This window comes from Pocillopora verrucosa, chromosome 10 (assembly GCF_036669915.1).
Source record: "Pocillopora verrucosa isolate sample1 chromosome 10, ASM3666991v2, whole genome shotgun sequence".
Lineage (NCBI taxonomy): Eukaryota > Metazoa > Cnidaria > Anthozoa > Scleractinia > Pocilloporidae > Pocillopora > Pocillopora verrucosa.
The window spans coordinates 16,233,287-16,253,642 of NC_089321.1; the positions used below are offsets into that span (position 1 = coordinate 16,233,287).

At 38.7% G+C, this 20,356-nt stretch overlaps 1 protein-coding gene across 1 annotated transcript in view; it reads left to right on the forward strand.

The window, feature by feature from the left end:
* Positions 1-20,356, forward strand: part of LOC131785958 (uncharacterized) — a 90,133-nt gene that overhangs the window by 41,845 nt on the left and 27,932 nt on the right. The window contains exons 50-62 of the mRNA XM_066172896.1: positions 394-653; positions 956-1,120; positions 1,733-1,900; positions 2,530-2,978; positions 3,838-3,994; positions 11,701-11,844; positions 12,863-13,435; positions 14,180-14,746; positions 15,089-15,655; positions 16,256-16,810; positions 17,465-18,073; positions 18,592-19,161; positions 19,582-20,157. Of these exons, the coding sequence (XP_066028993.1) occupies positions 394-653; positions 956-1,120; positions 1,733-1,900; positions 2,530-2,978; positions 3,838-3,994; positions 11,701-11,844; positions 12,863-13,435; positions 14,180-14,746; positions 15,089-15,655; positions 16,256-16,810; positions 17,465-18,073; positions 18,592-19,161; positions 19,582-20,157 (5,360 nt within the window). The remainder of the gene's footprint in view (positions 1-393; positions 654-955; positions 1,121-1,732; positions 1,901-2,529; positions 2,979-3,837; positions 3,995-11,700; positions 11,845-12,862; positions 13,436-14,179; positions 14,747-15,088; positions 15,656-16,255; positions 16,811-17,464; positions 18,074-18,591; positions 19,162-19,581; positions 20,158-20,356) is intronic.

Below are 20,356 nucleotides of genomic sequence, written 5' to 3' on the forward strand. Positions count from 1 at the left end.
GCATATCACTGACATAGAGTGGACGGAGGCTGATGGTTGGTGGAATAATTATAGAAAGAGGATATGCTACTTCGTCGGGGGGAGGGGGGGGGGAACAGAGGAATTTGGTTGTGTCACAATAAAATTTACCGGATCCCTCCAATTAGTACTATTATGTAATATTCTAAAGATCCACCCTTATTGGCAGTCAATTTGTTATGGTTTCCCCCCCTACACAATGTAAGTGACAACCAATGACTTTCCTTTTTTCCCCCTAAAAACCATGAGAGACTCCCGCTCCCAAAATTCTCCCACCCCTCTCCCCTTACGCCATAAAAAAGGAATGGTCACTTATACAAATATAAATGGACAAACATGAGACAAATTTTGATCGGGGTAAGTTTTTTTCGGCAGACCTGGCTTCCCGAAAGTTGTAATTGTTATGACAGATGGTCGTCAGACGCGTGACCCAGATGCACTTGACCTCAATGTTGCAGCAAAACCAATTCACGATCAAGGAGTGCGAGTTCTCGTGGTCGGAATTGGCCCAGAGATTTCTGATGATGAACTTCGATTGATTGCCAGGGATTCTTCATATGTTTTTAAAGTCGAGACATTCGAGAATTTGAAGAAAGCCACCCAAGACGTAGCTTCCACTGCCTGCATCAATCCTAGTACGTCAGTTAATTATGCCTTTAAGTTTTTACTAGTAGCAATAATAGTAAAAGTTTATAAAAAAATATATTATGCGAAAAATTTACTAAAATGCTTAACACAATTATATAAATCAGGTTTTGAAAAAAATTAAAATTTCATGCAAAAAATTTGTCTTTTGAAGAAGGGCTTGTCAAAGAATGTTTATCAAAAGGTTCAGGACATGTGTTGGAAAATATATTGTTATTTGCCTTGTTTCATTTCTCTCATCTTAATTTCATTTTATTCTACTGCTTAATTTTTTTTTTTCATTTCTTTGCAGCTGTCACACAAGCGCCAAAGCCAAAGCCGGGGACCTGCCCATTCTACCCGATCAGAATCAGATGCGCGGTCACAACCAACGCATGCCTTACAGATAATGAATGTCCGGGAAATTTGAAGTGTTGCTATGACAATTGCCGCTCTATTTGCACTCTACCAGATTATGGTATGAATAAAAACATTCATTCGTTGTCTTTGCTTAGGTAGAGTAGGTGTGTGACAAATACGTCTATTAGCGGTTAAAAACTGGTATTTGAGGTATACAATCTCGTACTGAGATCCTACCGTGTAATTGTAACAAACGCTTGGCAGTGAAAGGTTTAGGTACGAGAGTAGGAGGTTTACGAAAAGCGGAAGCGCAGCTGTTAGCCGTCTATTCTTAAAATGGAAGACCGCATTGCCAGGGGCACCGAGCTAATAAATTACCCATCTCTTCACGTCACTCCTCTCCCCACCCACCCCCTCCCCCCCCTAATCTCGTTCTTACCTCGGTCTCAATTCGGCACTGGGATCTCCTCAGCCAAACGGTATGGTCATATATTATCCTCTTCGTTTCAAGGTTCTGAATGGGAACAAAAATAAAATCCACCTTCACAGAAAATAACTGTTGATGTGATTCTTATCTGTTTATCTCTTTGATTTGATTTTATTTTAAGCTTGCAACGCTTAAAGCCTCCATTAAATTACAGTTATACTCAGAATTGAACAATTATCTGAAAAAGATTTTTTCTTTAGTTTGTTCTTAATTAAAATTTGCAATTTTTTTTCTAACCTTCAGAAGAAACAACAACTCCTTCTTTCATTGGTTACTGTCCAGCTCCGACGAATCCACCTGACGGCGTTTGTCCATCTGGTCGAAGCTCATGCTACGCTGATGATGATTGTTCCTCTGGATACAAATGCTGTCTTGATGGCTGTGGGTTTTCATGTCAACCAGCCGTCGATGGTGAGAGATGTTTGTTGGCTTCTTTTAAGAAATACTCACAAATAGCTGTACCACTTTTTTTTTTGGCTGCTGATGAGGCAACGTTTTTTTTCTTTCTTTTTTGAGAGATGAAAGTGGAAAATCAATTTATAGTACCGCTGATGCTTGTTAGGCTTGTTAGATGGACAGAGAAGAATAGATTACGTTGTTACCATTGTTCTTCTACTATTTTTGTTTTGTGCTTCTAGCGGATAATGTTGTTGTAGTAGTTGATGTGGGTTATGTTTGTGACAAAGGTGTTGGTTTTGTTACTAATAAACTTAACGAGATGACAGGGTAACATAATTAGCCAATTTTCTCGCGTGACGAAATTGACAGATAATTTACACATTATCATCATCATCATTTATCCGATTTTGCCAATATACGCCCGAGGTCATCAAGCTCTCCAATTCAAACCTCTATCCTTAACATTCCTGGTTTATCTTTCATTGCGCTGGTCTTCCCCAAGTAGTCTTTTTTCCCTTTTCGCCTCCTCCACTCTTTACACCCTCTTCCTTAGATAAGTATGTTCACCTGTTCGATCTCCTTCTCCACACGTTATCGTATTTTAAAAACTCCTAAACATCGGTCTTATGTTGCGTTTACAGAACCCACCACAGCCCCTCCGCCTCAATGTTCTGAATCATTCGATCTGGTATTCGCTATGGATTCTTCCGGCTCCATAGGCAAAGACAACTACCAAAAAGAGAAGAACTTCATCAATGGATTAGCAAACAAGTTGGTGGTCGGTCCAAGGAACGTTCATCTTGGTCTAATAGTATTTAGTGACTCGTCAATTGTGTGGCTCAACTTTGGCACGCCTACGAGCACGAACTACTCCTCATTTTCCGAAGCAGCAGTAGACAACGCACCATACCTTCGCGGACGTACACGCATAGACAGCGCGCTTCAGACGGCTGGCGACGTATTTCCCGAAGGGCGCCAAAATCAGGAGCCTCAGGTGTTGATATTGATAACTGATGGCCGTCAATCGAACGATCCTGGGTCAGTACCTTTGAAAACAGCTGTGCAACCTTTACGCGATCAGGGCGTCAAGGTGCGTATCTTTGTCTTCCATTTATCTTTTTAGGATAAAAATATTACCTAAGGTCCGACATGAGGTCTTTTATTGTTCAAATTTACTGGAGAAGCATTTTTTTAAGCAATACCACTGGTTAATCGAAGTAACAAAAACATCCATTTGAGATCACTCGTGATTCTTAAAATCTAATTGACTCATAACACTGCGAATTGTTCACTAATTTTTGCTCTAAAGTACATATTTTTTTCCTAATTTTTTTTAATATCAGTGACCAAAGCCTGTCTTTAATCAATTTTATCGTTCTTTTTTTTAAATCAATGTAATGAAAAGGCACTGAACTTAACGTCCTACGATTTTGTCCAAAAGTGACGCATTTGATTTCAGACTAAACTGCGCTCCCTTCAATTCAAAAATCAGTGATACTGAGTATGTAGTGGTTGAAAACTCTATTTACTATAGCTGAGCACTCATTGTCTTGCGATAATTTGTTGCTTAGAGGGTGTTAACATCTGGAAACCTAGCTTGTGGTGTCATTCGAAAGACCCAGCTTCCCTATAAACTTTTATTGAAACTGGTATACACCCTTTCAGCCAATAAGATGATTATTTAATCTAATTTTTAGGCTATTTAGTAATGTTTTCAAGCCATAGAACCAAGTAAACTAATTGTAATGCAGCTAAACTGCTGAGACCAAATGTTGTATAAGCTTTCTATCTTATTTATAGCTTACTTGCCATTTTTCCTATATCTTGTATTAAAATCTTTTTTTTTTTTTTGTCCACTTTTGGGAATATTTAGAGGGCAAATGCAGTAGCCGTAATTTTTTACTTTTCTTCGATTAAAAGAAAAAACTTCATGGTCCTTTCTCTGTCAGATCATTATTGTTGGAATTGGAGAAGATGTTGATGAAATAGAATTGAAATCCATCGTGGAAAACGCAGATGATGAACTCTTCCTTGTTGGATCATTCCTGGAATTGGAGCCCTTGCTGAGAAATAAGAAGCTCAATGATGCCATCTGTTTACAAACAAGTACGTTGAAATCACCCCATCCGTTCTGCAGTTTTTGTGTCATTTGTTTGAACAAGTTTTAGCTTAAGCAAGCCTAAGCAACCAGCTTCTAGTTGTTTTTTAATGGGAAATTTCTTGCGCTAGTATTTCCTTGTTAATGGTGACAAGAAAACGCAGCTTTGTTTCGTCATCCTCCATTAGTTGATTGCTTCAGTCTAGACAGGTGTCAACAACTAGTGGCACCACACGAACGACTTATTCATACCATTTACACTATAACGACCTCACATTACTTACGGGTTGAAACTGACCATTTACGACCGACTTACACCACTTGAGCCTTAAAGCCAATAACATCGCGGCCAAACTGGCCAATCAGTTTACACAAACTGGACTTTTAACACTCGACTGACAGCAACTCTCTGCTTGACTCTGGTGATGACTTCTGCTCAAAACGTCAATCCCTACTACCAAAAACAGGACTCCACTCACCCAAACGATCAGATTACACGATAAATAATAAAGTTTGGACAATAACAATTTGATATCGTGTTGTTATCAAACTGTTATATAAAAAGGACAAATGTAAAATGTATTCCTCGTCAAAAGTGAATTCTCTAACTGAGTTTTTATACTTTTTTTTAGTAGGTGGTCGTCGACAAAGGAACTTCTCGTAGGAACAAGGATAGAAATAATCGTGAGCTACCCATAACAATTACTTTGTAACTATCAGCTATGAGCGTTTTTTTTCTGTCTGTAGGAAGGTTTTAGGAATTAATATGCTTTTAACTTACGTATGTTGTCTTTTATCGCATTTACAGACGCTTAAGGAAATTATGAAAAGCTTCCACAAATTAGTAAAAAGCAGTGTCATCCCCGTTTTAAAGGTTGTGCGTGTTCGTATTAACTAATAAGTAAGGAAGACGATCTTGATCGTGGTCTTCCTTTAATGCCACTGCAATTTTGCATTTCATAGAAACTGGCCATCAAAGTAATCACTATCTATGTAGGTAGCTTTGAATTAACCAGCACGAATAAAGTCATTGATACTTGTATTTTCCTTTGTAAAGAGAACTATTCTTCTCTTCAGAAGCTGTTTCTCTATTTTTCTTGGCTTTAAGTTTCTTTAAGTGTTGGAAGAAAGAGAGGGTTGCTCTTCCCCAACGTGCGTCAATGTGTTAATGTGTTGCGCGACTTTTAAGTCGTTACGGCCTGTGAGCCACAGTTTAGGTTTTATTTTCTCGATACATGTGAATTATTTTATGCCATAATAAACAAGGGGAATAAAAAAGACTGGTTGTAATTTGCAATTACATCATAAATATAGAAGAAAAATATTGAATGGTTGAAAAATTAGCACAGCGCGTTAATTAAAATCATAAATTACGCTCCATTCAGTTCAATTACCATTATTAAGCGCTCTTATTAATAAAAAACAATTATACGTCAGTAACTCACCACTATGATAGTGTACTAATATTAGTGCCTCATAACCCTTCCTTCTGCGGTCCCGCCGTTCGGCAGAGTGACCTAATCGAGCCTCCTGAGATTAACTTTGTATTACAATGGAGATCTTTTCATCCCTTGAAATCATCCCCTCTTTTCTACTAGTCTATCACAATGACTATCAATGTCCTTATATGAATTTAGTGTATCCCGCTTTTCCATGAATTAAATACAAACCTTTGGAGTAACAAAACTCAAGGAATGCGTAGATGACAACATGAAATAATTAAGCCTCTGTATCGGTTCCCTTTTGTAGTTTTCACTATACAATCGTCTGATAATTGCTTTCAAAACATAATTTTCTGTCTAAATCTAACGCTCGTGGTTTGTTTTTTCGTTTTCACTTTTTTAATCTACCCTTTCGCCACCTTCCTCGACAGTTAATACAGTTTAACTAACTTTTCCCTCTCTGTTCATTTAATTTGATTTAATTTCTTTATTTTTTTTGTCTTTTATTTGTAAATTATTTTCCTTTCTCCAAGTACCTGCTGCCACCGGCGACTTACAATGTACGAGAAGTTAGCAAGAAAACCTCTGGTTTATTTAGCTCCCCGTTTCAAAAAGTATTTTTACCATTTTATTTTGACCTTATCCATCAGGTTGACCTATGCATTGAGCTTGAAAGAAACACAAAATTCCGTCCAGGGTTGTGGGAATTGGATTCTGATAAATCTAGAAGTTTCTTCAGTTTAGCGCTTTAGAGAAGAGAAAGTTTTGTTTTAATCTAACGTTCGACCTATATTTGTTTTCTCTTTTCATACTTTCATACTCGTACCATCAGGTTGACTAATGTATTGAGATTGGAATAAATATAGAACCCTGTCCATGTTTGTAGGAATAATATTCTGATAAATGTGGAATTTTTTTTTTCCGTGCGGAATAACCTGAAATTATAAACCGTCAGCTACGTGTTACTCATTATATCTTGCGTTACCCACTCGAGAAGTCTCGATACTCGAGAGTTATCTCTCATCACACTCGAGTAGTGCCTCGTTTCTCTCGTGACTGACCTTCAGACCCCTCGCGGGATTTCGTTTCGCAAAACGTGTCTCGCGTTCCTCGCGACATTATTCTCATCTCTCGCACGTAACACCAAGTTACTCGAGGAGTCCTCTCGTGGAGTGCTGGAGAATAACCTATTTCAAAGTCAAGACAAACGAAAATCAAAGATTTTCGATACTTCCCCTCAAAAAGAGAATTTCATTGAATTCACTAGCCAAAATAAAAGATTAAACGTAGAATTAAGAGAAAAATTTCAACTGCATGTGTGGGATCCCTTTGCCTTCTGTCCTCGAGGAAATTATTTAGTGCCGGGCTCATCGTAATAACAATTACGCTTATGTCAGTGAGTGCGTCTTTCCTTGATCTAGCACGGGTTTGTTAACGAAAAAAATTTCATAAGATGAAAGTAAGAAACTTCTGCCACTAGCTCTGTTTACTGCTTAATTACAAATCCTTGAACTTTGACCCCCGTGAACAGCGTGCCCGTGTATGTGACTTAATCCTAAAAAATAAAATTAAACCTAAAAATAATCCCGCTGGATAATCAGAGGGGATTTCCTGTAGATCCATATTTTTTTTGTACGATACATGAGATTTAAATCTAAATCTATGCTGTCTAACGACTCGAGAACGAGTAAAAAGTCAGGCAACCTCTATAGTCAAAATAATTTGTTTTTTCGAAAATTCTTTAGCATACTATGCATAAAGGGGCATACTCTATTCTATTACATGAATATGTAGAATATCTAAAAGTCCTTTGTATATTGTTACAGCTATAATCTAATCCCATCCCCAGTTTATTTCAGTTTTTTTGGAAAAATTTCCATGTTGGCATAGGACCAAATTTGAAATTGAAATGGCCCATCCGTATTAAAAGTTTAATTTTAGCTTCGAAAAGAACTTCCAGAAAATTCGTGTCACTTACATGACAGGTAGAAATACCTGTAATAATTCCCTCTACCTTTAAAAGGTCAAAAATAAGCCTGTCGAATCACATTACAATGAAAAACGTGTGTCGCACGAATCCAGTTTTTGGACTTTAGGGGAATTGACATAATAAACTTGTTTGCTTCTTTAAGGTTTTGAATTAGTGGCCCTAGCTTTCGTTATGTCATTGTCGGAGCCTTTGCAGCTTTTATTTTTCCCCTTTCCAATTTGCATACCACTTCAAACTTCCATTTCATTTCCTTTTGCAGACTTTTTTTTTTTTAAGTTTTAAGCTTCTTCTTTGGTCTCTCCTTTGCCCCTCTGAAATCTCTCTTTGTCTTTCTTTTTTTCCATCCGCTTCTTTTCTCTCTCACCCTTTTGTATCTTGTATCTTGGTGCAAAACAAGAAATTATGACAATGAAGTTTAAATGGCGAAAGCAGATCCCAAAAGAGCCGAAGAGACATTCATTTTGCCTTTATTTTTATTTGTATTCATTGCTTTCCTTTGTTTGGCTTTTGTTCCCTCCAGGAGCCCATTACTCCTGTTTCCTCTCTTTTGTCATCTCTTTTCCTCTGAGCAAAGTTTAAAAATATAAAAAATATCGCCAACAGATCCACCTTTTCGTAACATCATGGAATGATTCTTAGCTTATCTCGTGTACAAAGATCAAGGGTGTGCCTGTTGTTCATAGAAGAGAATCAAGCATTAGTTGGTACCTTATGAATGTTCTGGAGAGAACACCTTATTTTAGCTGTTTAACCCTTTAATACCCAAGATCTCATTAATAATTCTCCTTACTGTCTGCCATACGATTCTTATGATGCTAGTTCTGATAATTTGGTATTGGATCAACTAGCAAATCCTCAAACTGATATTTTTCTTTATTCTTTATTCTCATCATCTCTCTGCTTGACATCGTATTGATATCGTAAGGAGAAATTCTGTCCTGGTCACTCATGGGAGTCAAAGTTATTAATATAAAGAAACAGTCACTCTATTTTTTGTGGAATCAACAGAGACTGGAGGCTAGCTGGAGACTTTTTATGCACGGTAGCTGAGAGCCAACCGTGATCAAATCTTTTAATTTCTAAAACAATACTTGATATTTCCAACGGAGCCCTGATTGGCTTCTCTAAGAATTTCTGATGTCCTTTCCTTTAAATTCAGCCTCCCTCCTCTCCTCAGGAAATGAATGTTCGAATCGTTTCTAGGCGGTTATAAATATTACCTTCAACTGCTCAATACTTGGCCGCCTTACAATTGCCCTATGAGCACGGAGTTGGCTAAGCAGTATGCACAACTTTTGAGCAGCAATAATTCTCTTGCCCCTATCTCGGAGATTTATCGCTGTTAGTGAAGTTTGTGGTAATTTAGATATCACCGGTTTATTTTCGTTCATTAATGTATGTGATACCAAAATTATTTTAATATCACAAAGCGAAAATTAAACTATACTTGACTTGGTGACAGAGATAGGTGTGAATTTCTCCGATCGTCAGATAGTTGATCCTCAATTCACAGTCACTTTGAGCGTTTGATGAAATGTTTCTTTTTTTAGTATCCACATTAAATTTCCAACTTTTCATTTGCTTCAAAGCCGAAGTCAGTAAAAAAGAGCCTCTCAGTTTCATGAATAAGCATTTGATATTTTCTTTATTTACTCCCACTGTTTCCGGCCAAACCTATTAAGTATCACAATCTGTTGTGTAAACGAAGATCATCACGAGCTTACAGCCAAAGAAACGCTCTCTTTCGTGCGGTTAGTACTTATAAGCTTGATATCGCTTATCGGACTTGCGACACACTCCTGGTGGGTCTAATTAACTGGGAGTTGCAAATCCTCTTTTCGCAATCCTTTTTTTTATTTCATGTCTGTTTAAAATCACGTATCTGTTGAACGCCTGGAGAAAGAAATTTACTCAGCACGTAATCGGTGGCATTTCCAACCCACACCACCACCCGGGGTGACGGGAAATATTTCACGCAAAGGACGATTTCCGCGCTTAGCCGTATACAGACAACAAACATAGATTCTGCACCTTGGAATAGGACGCACGGTCAAAAACGCTTTCCAAGAGACATAGATGACGTTTTAATGTAAACGGACTACTACAGTAATGAAGACATCATCTGTCGTTGTGGGGACATTGCTGTTGATTTTTATCAAGATCAGGATCACACAAGGGCAGCAGCTGCAACGTAAGTGACGCACCGTCTGTTTCTCCTTTGACATGTATACATAAATTTGTCTGAAGAATTTATGAGTCTAACGTTAACGTAATGGCAGTATAGCATGTGTAGTGGCAGTATAGCGTACTTTGCAATCAGGGTTTTGACTGTTACATAATTCTCGCATGTATTTTCCTTCTTCGGACTGTAGCGGTTTCATATACGTTTATGATATCATTTTGCAGGATTTAAATATGGCGGCAGCATAAGTTTCCTCGGTGGCCTATAACTTTGATAGATAGTGATTTATAACTTTAAGAATGTCCTATGAATTATAAAAGAGTCGACCGGCAGTATTTCTACACAATATACAAGGTTTCATTTCAACTGGAAACTGTTCCTGTGTCTTAGTGTCTTAGTTCGTTAAATAATAGGCTTGCTTGATAATTACTTTTCAAATATTCAATACCGATAAGGAAAAAAATTTCTTTTTTAATTAATCTTCTGGATTTGAGTCGCAACTTTAAGAAAGCATTAATGAGTAAATCGGGCTAATCTGCAGAGTATCCAGCTACTTATTTGTATCACTGCATATCTGGCATTTGACTCATTTAGCTCTTCAAAGCCACCGACGACGTACTTACCTACACGCGATATACTCGCGTTCTAATGTCACGTACGAAGTTTTTTTCGTCAATCTTTATCTCACAGTTAACCCTTTACACCACGACATCGGTATGCATATTCTTTATACAGTTACCTAAACATTCCTTGAGGTACTGACATGGAGAATTTGTCTAACAATCGAGATTTCTTTAGTTTGTGATCATTTCTTTAATTCTCGTGACCTCAATGCTTGATCAGATGTGATATCGTTAGGAGAAACTCGATGCTACTCATTCTAAGGGGTTAAAGGGTTTATGAGCACTTACAACTATGGTGGCTCAGTTTACGAAGTCACACATTATCACTTTTAAATCTGCACAACTTAAGTTTCTTCAATTGAAAAGTAAGATCTCAGTTACCGGGCAAGAAATTTACCCTTACTAAGGAACACTCCAGCTTCGTTCATGCAGTTTATAAATCTATTAAAATTCCCCATGCCTGACCGCCATTGCCCGCATTAGGTGTACGAAAATTTACAAATTAAACAGGCGACCTTTCAATCCTTCAAAACAAATACCATGCAACATTTGTCGTCGGGCTTTCATCGCCATTTGATGATAACTGATTTTTTTTGCCATACATAATTTATTTTGTTCATACAATATTTCTCTTCAACAACATATAGCAACATATTTTCCATTCAAACAACTTTATTCCTTAATGTCATGTGTATTTTTAGTGTTAAGAGGTGGAAAGCTGAAGGTGAAAAAGGGATATAAATTGCAATAACTGCCTTCTCATTCCCATGCTCTTGAAATTTAAACACGCACCCTCCATCAACACAGGCTTGCCCCACTATAAAAACCAGGCGTAAATATGTCTACAAATAATTCAGAAGAAAACAAAGCGAAAATCAGCTGAAAAGGCTTTTCTGGAGAAGCAAAGTTTGACTTAAAGTTTAACTCAAAAGCCTAAATTCTTCTCTCTCCTGTTCACTGTTTTGGACACACGTCTGCCAACCTTTCCTCGAAAAAGATGAACCTTAGGCTGAAACTTGACTTTATTCCTAGCTTTAACCCCCCCCCCCCCCACGTATCCTCCTCCCCTCCCCCTGGCCAACCCAGCTTGGAAACCCATTGGCTATTTCTGGACACGTTTTGGAAATTTCAAGCAGGACTATCAATCGCGATTTTCGAATACAATGATTTAACGAAAAGTTTTGTAAAACGTAGCTTGCTATACAATGCTTTCGAACCGGGAATTTAGTTTTCAAGTTGCGTTTGCTATGTTACTTTTGGAAAACGGTAATACGAATCTGTTATTCCAGTTGTATAACTTCAAAGGAATTTCGTTTTATTGGCTCCTTCTGTTTTGCATGCGGTTCGCCTTGACTTTTTCGTGAGATTATTGCTATAAAGTTATTCAATTTACAAATACACAATAATTCCCAACTCATAATATGATATACTTATAGAATATACAAATACCTATAGAAAGTTTCTTGATATTCCAAAGGTATACGTGAAGGAAGATGTCCGCCAATAAGGAGGCGAACTGACTGCCCGGCCTTCGTATGGGACGAGTGTACCTGCGACTCTGACTGCTCTGGGAAGCAAAAGTGCTGTCTTGACGGATGCAAGTATGCATGTCTTGATCCAGGTAACCAACCATTAACTTAAACCAGAGGTGATAAGCATGTAACTTCTCACCACAATATTGATTCGCTATTGAAGAAATAAGATAATAGGTATAGATAAACCAATCAACTTGAAATTGCAATTTGGATATCATTCTTTTGGAGGGCTCATCTTCTACAAAAGGAAAATCTGGCTCATCAGTGACGAAAGTTGCTGTGGCGGAAAGAATGAATCGATTGGGCTTGAGGTACACTGAAAATATACTAAGAGATCTGACTGCCGAATCAAAATAAAGTTTGTTTCTCGTTCGCCAGAATGATCAGATCGAGGTTGACAGGGCTTATTAGGAATCACCAGCCATCAAGTGAGCTGTCGATCCATTGATTGTCACGGAAGGGTGACTTACCCTTAAAAATGGTGGCGTTTATCCAAAGGGGAGAATTAAGGTTATATCCTTAGCCAAAATACCAAGCCATTGTCATTTTAACGATTATTTGGACACGCAGCGATAGAGATAAAATATTTTCCCTCGCTGAACGCAGGGGATCTGTTGAAATAAGTGAACAATCCAATTCTAAATTTTCGTGGCAGAGCTGAATAACATTTAAACACGTCGCAAATATGCTAATGAATCCACAGTAACATAACACCTCACTATGAATGGTGTTAATTAAAAAATAATAATAATAAATAATAATAAAGATAATAATAAATAATAATCATGATGATAATAATAATAATGCCTTAATATCGTTCATCTGATGATACCTCAAACTCAAACAGACCGTTATCGCGAAGGGCCGCTTAGCACACAATAAGAAAACCATTTTTCTGAATCACCTTTTTCCTTAAGCTTAGAATGTAAACGCCGATAATTTGTTGTTTGTCATACATTTATGGATCCTTTCTGGAAGTGAAAGGTTCAGCAATTTTCTCTTTATTATGAACCTGTTTTTTAGCCAAGGTTAGCAAGTTTTTCGTTTTTCATATCGGTGAGCTGACCTTCATTTTCATATTGCTTTGCTTCATTTCATGGAAAGACGAAGGAACGCCTTCTGTCAGAAATAAAGCCGATGTAGTGTTCATAATGGACTCGTCAGGAAGCATTGGACCTGATGACTACAATCGCGAAAAACAGTTCGTCAAAGATCTCACGAATGTGTTTCAAGTCTCTCCTACTGAGGCCAGAATCAGTACCATCATATACAGCGACGACCCAAAACTCATCTTCGATTTTGACACATTCAACGATAAGCAAAGTATCAACACTGCTATAGATGACCTGGAGTATTTAGGAAACAGGACGCGGATCGACAAAGCACTGGCAATGGCCATGGAGGTGTTTTCAAAATCTCGTCCAGCTGTGCCCAGAATTGCATTTGTTCTCACCGATGGAAAGCAGACTGACGACTATGATGCGAAACCGCTGGACATAGCTGTCCGACCGCTTCATGACTTAGGCGTTCACGTTTACGTCATAGGGATTGGCACTTACGTCGACCCTGAAGAACTCAGACTCCTAGCAAGAAGACAAGAAGATGTATTCACCGTGAATTCTTTTGAACTACTACTCCAACAGACATATCGTATTGTTAATCGAATAGACACCTACGGTGAGTTTGCTTCATTTTACGTTTTAATTTATTCATTTGTTTTCTCGGTGAGGTAGGTTAAAAACAAATGTTCGTTTGTTCTAATAAGCTCTCGTTGAAATTATATACGTCTGGGGCTTTCAAAGGGAAAGGGGCTTATCTGAACGCGAAATTCGATTCGTTATCTTCCTCTGAACTGCAGGCGATATTTATGAAATAGCACATAAATAAAATGCGTCTCGTTTGTTTTAAGAAAAATTCAATTTCTACAACGGAATATTTATTTTTGCGGAGGAAACGCAAAAAAGATTTATTGCCGCAATTTTCTTTCTTTTTATAGTATTTTGGCTTTTAATTTTCGAATAACATCCTACGGTCTGTCTTACAATCAGTCGAATATGGCCTGGCTGAAAGTCGAGAAAGACTCCAAGCCAAATCATTAAATAAAAAAAGATCCGATGAAATTAAAATTATGTTGCTTTTAAAATCAAGTCTAAAAAGTAGAATAAAACCAAAGTTTGGAACATGCAGCATTTTTCGGCTCCACTTTCTGTTCGTGTTTTGCCCCGTTCTACAAAGCACTACCGTGACATATTTTGTCCATTCCGTTGCTATAAACTGGCTTAATAGTGAAATGATCATAAGTTGTTATTTGGGGAGCTCCATGATGTGCTATTATATATGCTCGCCACTTTGAAGATTCCCTCTTTAAATTCAATGGTTTACCAACATAAGGTCCTAAATGTTGTTATTTGTTTTTCTCAGATGCAATTCCACCATTGGAGATCACAGCCGATATAATGTTCCTAGTAGATTCATCTTCAGCTATCCCTAGAGCAACGTATGGAGACCAATTAAACTTTCTGCAAACAATTGTAAACCAATTCAGAATATCACCTCGTTATGTTCGAGCGAGTGTCATCTCATACGGAAACACTGCACGGCTGTCCATACCATTCGGGACGCGTACAACTAACGCAGCGATGAATCGGTCCATCGACTCACTCACTTACGTTGGAGGCCAGAAACGAATTGATAGAGCATTATGGCTGGCTAACCAAACGTTTTTGCAAGCCAGACGTTTGGTACCCAAGATTCTGCTTATTCTAACCCATGGTGGACAACTGGCGGATGTTGGCACCAACTTACGGCTCCCTGTCAAGGCTCTTCGTGACCAAGGCGTCAGTATCTTTGCAATCGCCATTGGTGATGGGGTGGATCATTCAATGTTAAACTACATTGTTGAAAAAGATAATCTCATCGTTGACAAGTCTTATAAGAGCTTGGAGCCATACCTTCCACCGGCAGCTAGTTACATCAGAGTGAAATCAGGTGAGGTTGAAAAATGCTGTAAGTCAGTTAATTGCCACCGCTTCGTTTGTACGAAATAAATAGGATTTTTAAATCTTATGACGCCTGGTAGCAATGGTTACTTGATATAACGGGCATTGAATGAACAGTTTTAATTCTTGGAAAATCAGGATTAGTCAGCGAGATTAATCAAATCCTAAAACTGACGGGCTTTTACATTGACCCAAAATAGGTTTTTTTTCCTCCCGTAATAACGGGGAATTAAGTTCGAAATGTAAATTTGTGCTGACAAAAGATCTCGATGAACCTCTCATTTAGAGTCAATCACGTCCCTTATAACCATTTTCCAATAATTTTATTTAGATTTCTCAACTCCGTTGAGTAAAGATGCTGCCGTTGTTTTCCTTGTGGACACTTCTGAAGAAGTAGAAACGATGGATTTCAAGCGACAAAGAGAGTTTGTCATTTCCTTAGCGAAGGCTTTCGAGATTTCTGAAGAAGGGGTGCGCGCAAGTGTGATAACATACGGCAAGTACAGTCGTCCAACCGTGCAATTCAAGGACTCTTCGGATGTCGACAAATTTATAAATGCAATGATCAGAACCAGTCAAATAAAAGGACGTCGAATGATAGACCAGGCCTTGTTTATGGCAGCCCGCATGTTCCGCCATCATGACGAGGTAGCACCGAGGGCGGTGATACTATTCACATCAGGCCCTCATGCGGGTACACTTGACCAATTGAAAAGCGCCAGCAAAAGTGTTACGGACTTAGGTGCGCTTATATACGTTGTTGCCATTGGTCCCTCAGTGGCCAACAGCCAAATCGAGGAACTGGTGAGCAGTTCTGATGACATCAAAAGGTTACCTTCGTTCATGGATTTGCAGTCTGAAATCCATTTTGTTGGGAGATACGTGAGCCTACAACAAGGTTAGAGACATTAGTTTTCTTAAGAGTCAGATGGGCGAGACACGATATTTTATTACCGCAAAATCTCCATGAAGATGTTGTCGCTATTGAGTGGACTGGTGCTTAACAACCAACCTGTTATGATGACCTAGGGAAATTTAGTATATATAAAATCGATGACCGCTTTCTCAGTATAACGTCTAAGAAAATTATTCTGTTTTCAATCTAAGCATGTTATGTAATCCCCTTTTTCACCGTAAAAGGTATCTCCACTTGTAATTAAAAATATTTCCCTATCCCATCGCAATACCATATTCATCTTTTTTATTGCGTGTACTGACTTCAAAAAGTAAGAAATGAGAAACAGTTAATATTACCCTCGACTCCAAAGAACAGGTTTCACTTACAACCCGCAAAAACAGTTAGAGAAGTAGGATTTGTAGGATACTCCTAAAGTACATGTTTAAGGAGAAATGTACTTCTCTTGTGGCATTCAGTCATGTAATTCTCCCTGAAGAACTTCTAAAAGCCACCCTGCCAACTTAAGAAACCAAAGTATTTATCATTTGTGAACAAACTATGTGTCAACTGAACCAGGATAACCTCGTTTTTCTTATTAAGTTCCAGGACCTGGTTTTATAGCAGATGTCGTTTTCCTAATTGATGCGTCCTCTAGTGTGGGCGTCGTAAACTTCCGCAGGCAAAAAGACTTTGTTAAAGCGGTAGCCCAGGCCTTGAACTTTGGAGAACAAGCCACGAGGGCCAGTTTAGTAGTATACAGTAGCACAACGAGGCAGGTTACGGACTTCAATAGCCACAGGACACTGGGAAGGTTTAACGTCGCAGTGGACGGGGCGCCCTATTTACGCCGTGGGCGGCGGGTCGACACAGCATTGACAAATGCAGCTCGGCTGCTTTCTAGGGCACGACCGGGTATTCCCAGGGTAACAGTTCTCATTACCTCAGGGAGGCGAGATTCAGGCACCCCAATCAAAGACATAAGTAGACAACTGGAACTTGTCGGGGCGAAGTCATTTGTGGTTACCATTGGTGCTCTGCCAGATTTAAGGGACTATTTGGTTCTTAGCAAGCAAGAAGACATCTTAAGACTACAGTCATTCGTCGATCTTCCCAGAAAACAGAAGTCCTTTTCGCAACATATAATTTCTTCCTTCGGTGAGCGATCAAGTTCATTATATTTAATCATAACTCACAATATGAGTGGTTTAAGAATTGTTTTGTTGAACAAATTTCTGTAAATTAAGAAAAGAGTGATTTCCTCTATTTATTTTTATTCTTGAATTGATTACTTTGACTCGAGCTTGGGCAACGAAATCCTTATTGAAGTTTAGCTCTGTGCAGCTTCATCGAATTTCAAAAGAGGTGGAGAAACGTTGTAACGACCTTGGGTAAAGAGATCAAAAGATCCAAACAGAAATAAAGAAGAGAAAGATTTTCCACACCCAAACAAGGACACGATAGACAAGGATTTAGATCAGGGACCATTTGAGAACAAAACCAAGGAGTGTAGGAATAAAGGGTTCTAGTCAGTAACTATAAAAACACAAGACCAACATTCAACCTTGTTTCATTTCGCCGGATTCTATATTAATTTATGTTTAGATCAACATTTCAAATAACTTCGAAACATTTGAGTGATCAGAGTACACAGCATCCCCAAAGGTAATACCGCTACATTATGTGATACCAATAAGATAGCATTCTATACGTTTGTGCTTTTTGTAATAGGATGAGTTGTCTTGTGCAACAAAGGGTAAAACTATTTTCAAACCCTTTTTATGATAATTATCGAATGCTTCTGTCTAACAGATGTAAAGGAGCCAACTCCAACTCCAAGTACACCACCTGATAAAATATCGCTAAACTTCATAGCAGATGTAATTTTCATCATGGATTCCTCTTCTTCTGTGTCTTCACGAGACTACAGTAAAGAAAAAGAGTTTGTCAAATACCTTGCCACCTACCTTAATGTTTTACCAGGGAATTCGCGCGCAGCCCTGATAACTTACGGCAATGCCGCGTCTGAGGTTATCGAATTCGACATCAAACGACTGCGAGCAGACTTTGAAAGTGCAGTTGAAAAAGCGCCTTTTGTGGGGCGCAATAGACGAATAGACCGAGCTCTTGAGAAAGCATCCCAGATGATGGCCAACGCCAGGCCTTGGGTAAGGAAGATAGTTATATTGTTGACCTCCGGAAAGCAATCTCGAGAGTCTGGCAGCAAAACACCTGGTGAAGCAGCAATTCCTCTCTTAGACAAAGGAGTTTACAACTATGTTGTGGCAATAGGCCAGGAGCCCGACATCTCTGAGCTACGGCCCGTGGTGCAGCAGCCAGCGCAAATCTTCCGGATGACTTCCTTTGACGACTTGGAGCCCCGAAAAACGACGGTTGGAGGAATTATCGTGGAAACGTCAAGTAAGTTTTATAAATTTCGGGTAATTTCAGTCATAATCTCCTCATCTATACACCTGTTACTTTGCATTTCGTCTCTCAGGTCCAACTAAAAGTACACAAAAACTCCAAAACTTCATTGTTCGCAAGCTTTCTTTAGCGAATTCTTTTTAGTTTGAATTCAGTTGAGACAGACCATCTATAAACGTAGCAATGATGAGCAGTAGTAAATGCAGAAACATTTCTTTATTCCCTTCGGCTTCTTCAATCCTTGTTACCTACCTTAATGTTTCGGTAGTGATATCGATGGTGATACGTCTGTAATCTTCTATGTCAGAATGGTCGCAAGAGAGATGATCCTCTCTTATGGGTACTTAAAGGGATCACATTATCGAACTTTTGTGAAGTTCAATTGTTATTGTCCTTAAAACCTGTAACTACCTAAAAAGCGTGTGATGCATGGCGTAAAATAATTGATCTCTGTCATTTTTTAAAAGCAATCGAGTATCTCATATTGACAAGAGAGTATATTTTAATTTCAGCTGGACCACTAACAGATATCATCGCTGATATCATCTTCATTTTGGACTCATCCGATGATGTCACGCGGGATGAATACAATAAAGAAAAATCTTTCATCAAGGAATTTGCTAGATACCTGAATGTCGCGCCTGGAAAGTCGCGTGCTGCAGTCATAACTTATGGCCAAAGCTCTGACGTATTATTGAAATACGGCGGTTATGACTCGCTGACAGTCTTCGACGTCGTCATCAACAGAGCATCGTACATCGGAGGGACTCAGAGAATGGACCTCGCTTTAGATGACGCAGGCCGTTTGCTAAGCGAAGCCAAGCGTTGTATCCCTAAATGGGTCATTTTGTTAACTGCAGGAAGACACCCAAGTGACCCGAGAGTAAAATCTTTAATGGAAGCGTCAAAACCCGTGAGAGATCAGAGTGACAAGGTTTATGTTGTTGCTATAGGCAATAAACCAGATCCTAAAGAACTTAAAGATATAGTTAAAGACCCCAAAGACATATTTTCAGTTGGTTCATTCCAAAGTTTGAAGTCTCAAGCCAGAGTGATTGCCACTACAGTTGCAAACAGAAGTGGTAAATAGATTAATTTATCTGATCAGATTCAACATGTCTTTTTTGCACATCACTAAGTTAATCTTTTTCCTCATTTCAAGCGTCCTAAGGTAACTCGTGTTAACTTCGTCGAAGTATCCATCAACTTTCCTTGTAAAAGGAATTTAAAAACTTGCGTTCTACATTAGGCTAGCCTTCAAATGTTTGCATAAGGTTTCTCTGACCTTATTCTTTTGCTTGCAAACAAAATGTGACTTTTCCCTAAAATATTTATTTGTTTGAAGTCTTGTGATTGCTTTGTTTTATTTGATGGTCCTTTTCTTCCCATGATAAACCGTTTCTGTGAACCTTTTCCTTCAAAGTTTATATATACCGTCTGATTAAGGCAAACTAAAAGAACTCACTTTTTTACGTTGCCTCTCACTCTATTATTTTTTCGAGACGTGGATCTCTGTGTGATCAAGACTTTCCAAGCCACCATAGTCTTCCTCGTGGACACGACATCATCGATCGGAACCTTGGATTTCAGACGCCAAAAAGAATTTGTGAAATCCGTGGCTAAATCTTTTAACGTTTGTCAAGACAGCTCTCAAGCGGCGATAATCACATATGGCTCGTTGACGTCGCAAAAGCGGCCGACGGATATCTACAAAGATTTGTCTGCATTCGAGCAAGCAGTGGATAAGTCACAATACATGGGTGGACTTCGCAGGTTACACCTTGCTATCGACACTGCAGAACAATTGTTACGAACAGTTTCACCCAGCCAAAAAAGGATTGTTGTGATTTTGACAGGAGGACAACCTCTGATACAGGATGCCTTGTCGTTGAAACAATCCTTCAAGACACTTCGTAATGCTGGAAATGGAGCGTTTGTCGTCGCCATAGGTAACAACTACGATAAAGATGAGTTTCTTCCCGCTGTTGATTGGCCAGAGGACATTTTCAGCGTTTCTTCATTTGATAACCTTTTGCCACGGGCCTGCTCAATTTCGAAAGCGATTGGTAAGAGAACAGGTAACGAATGGGCTTTGTTTTCTACTGATAACGAACTGACATCATCCCTAATTTCAACTCCATATCGATCTAGACATTACAATACAGTTCCTAATTAATTTAATTATTTGAATTTACCAGTGGTCAAGATGACTTATCGAGAAAGCTAATCTTCTGATTTCCATGGAAGGAATGTAAGGAACCAAAAATGGCTACGATT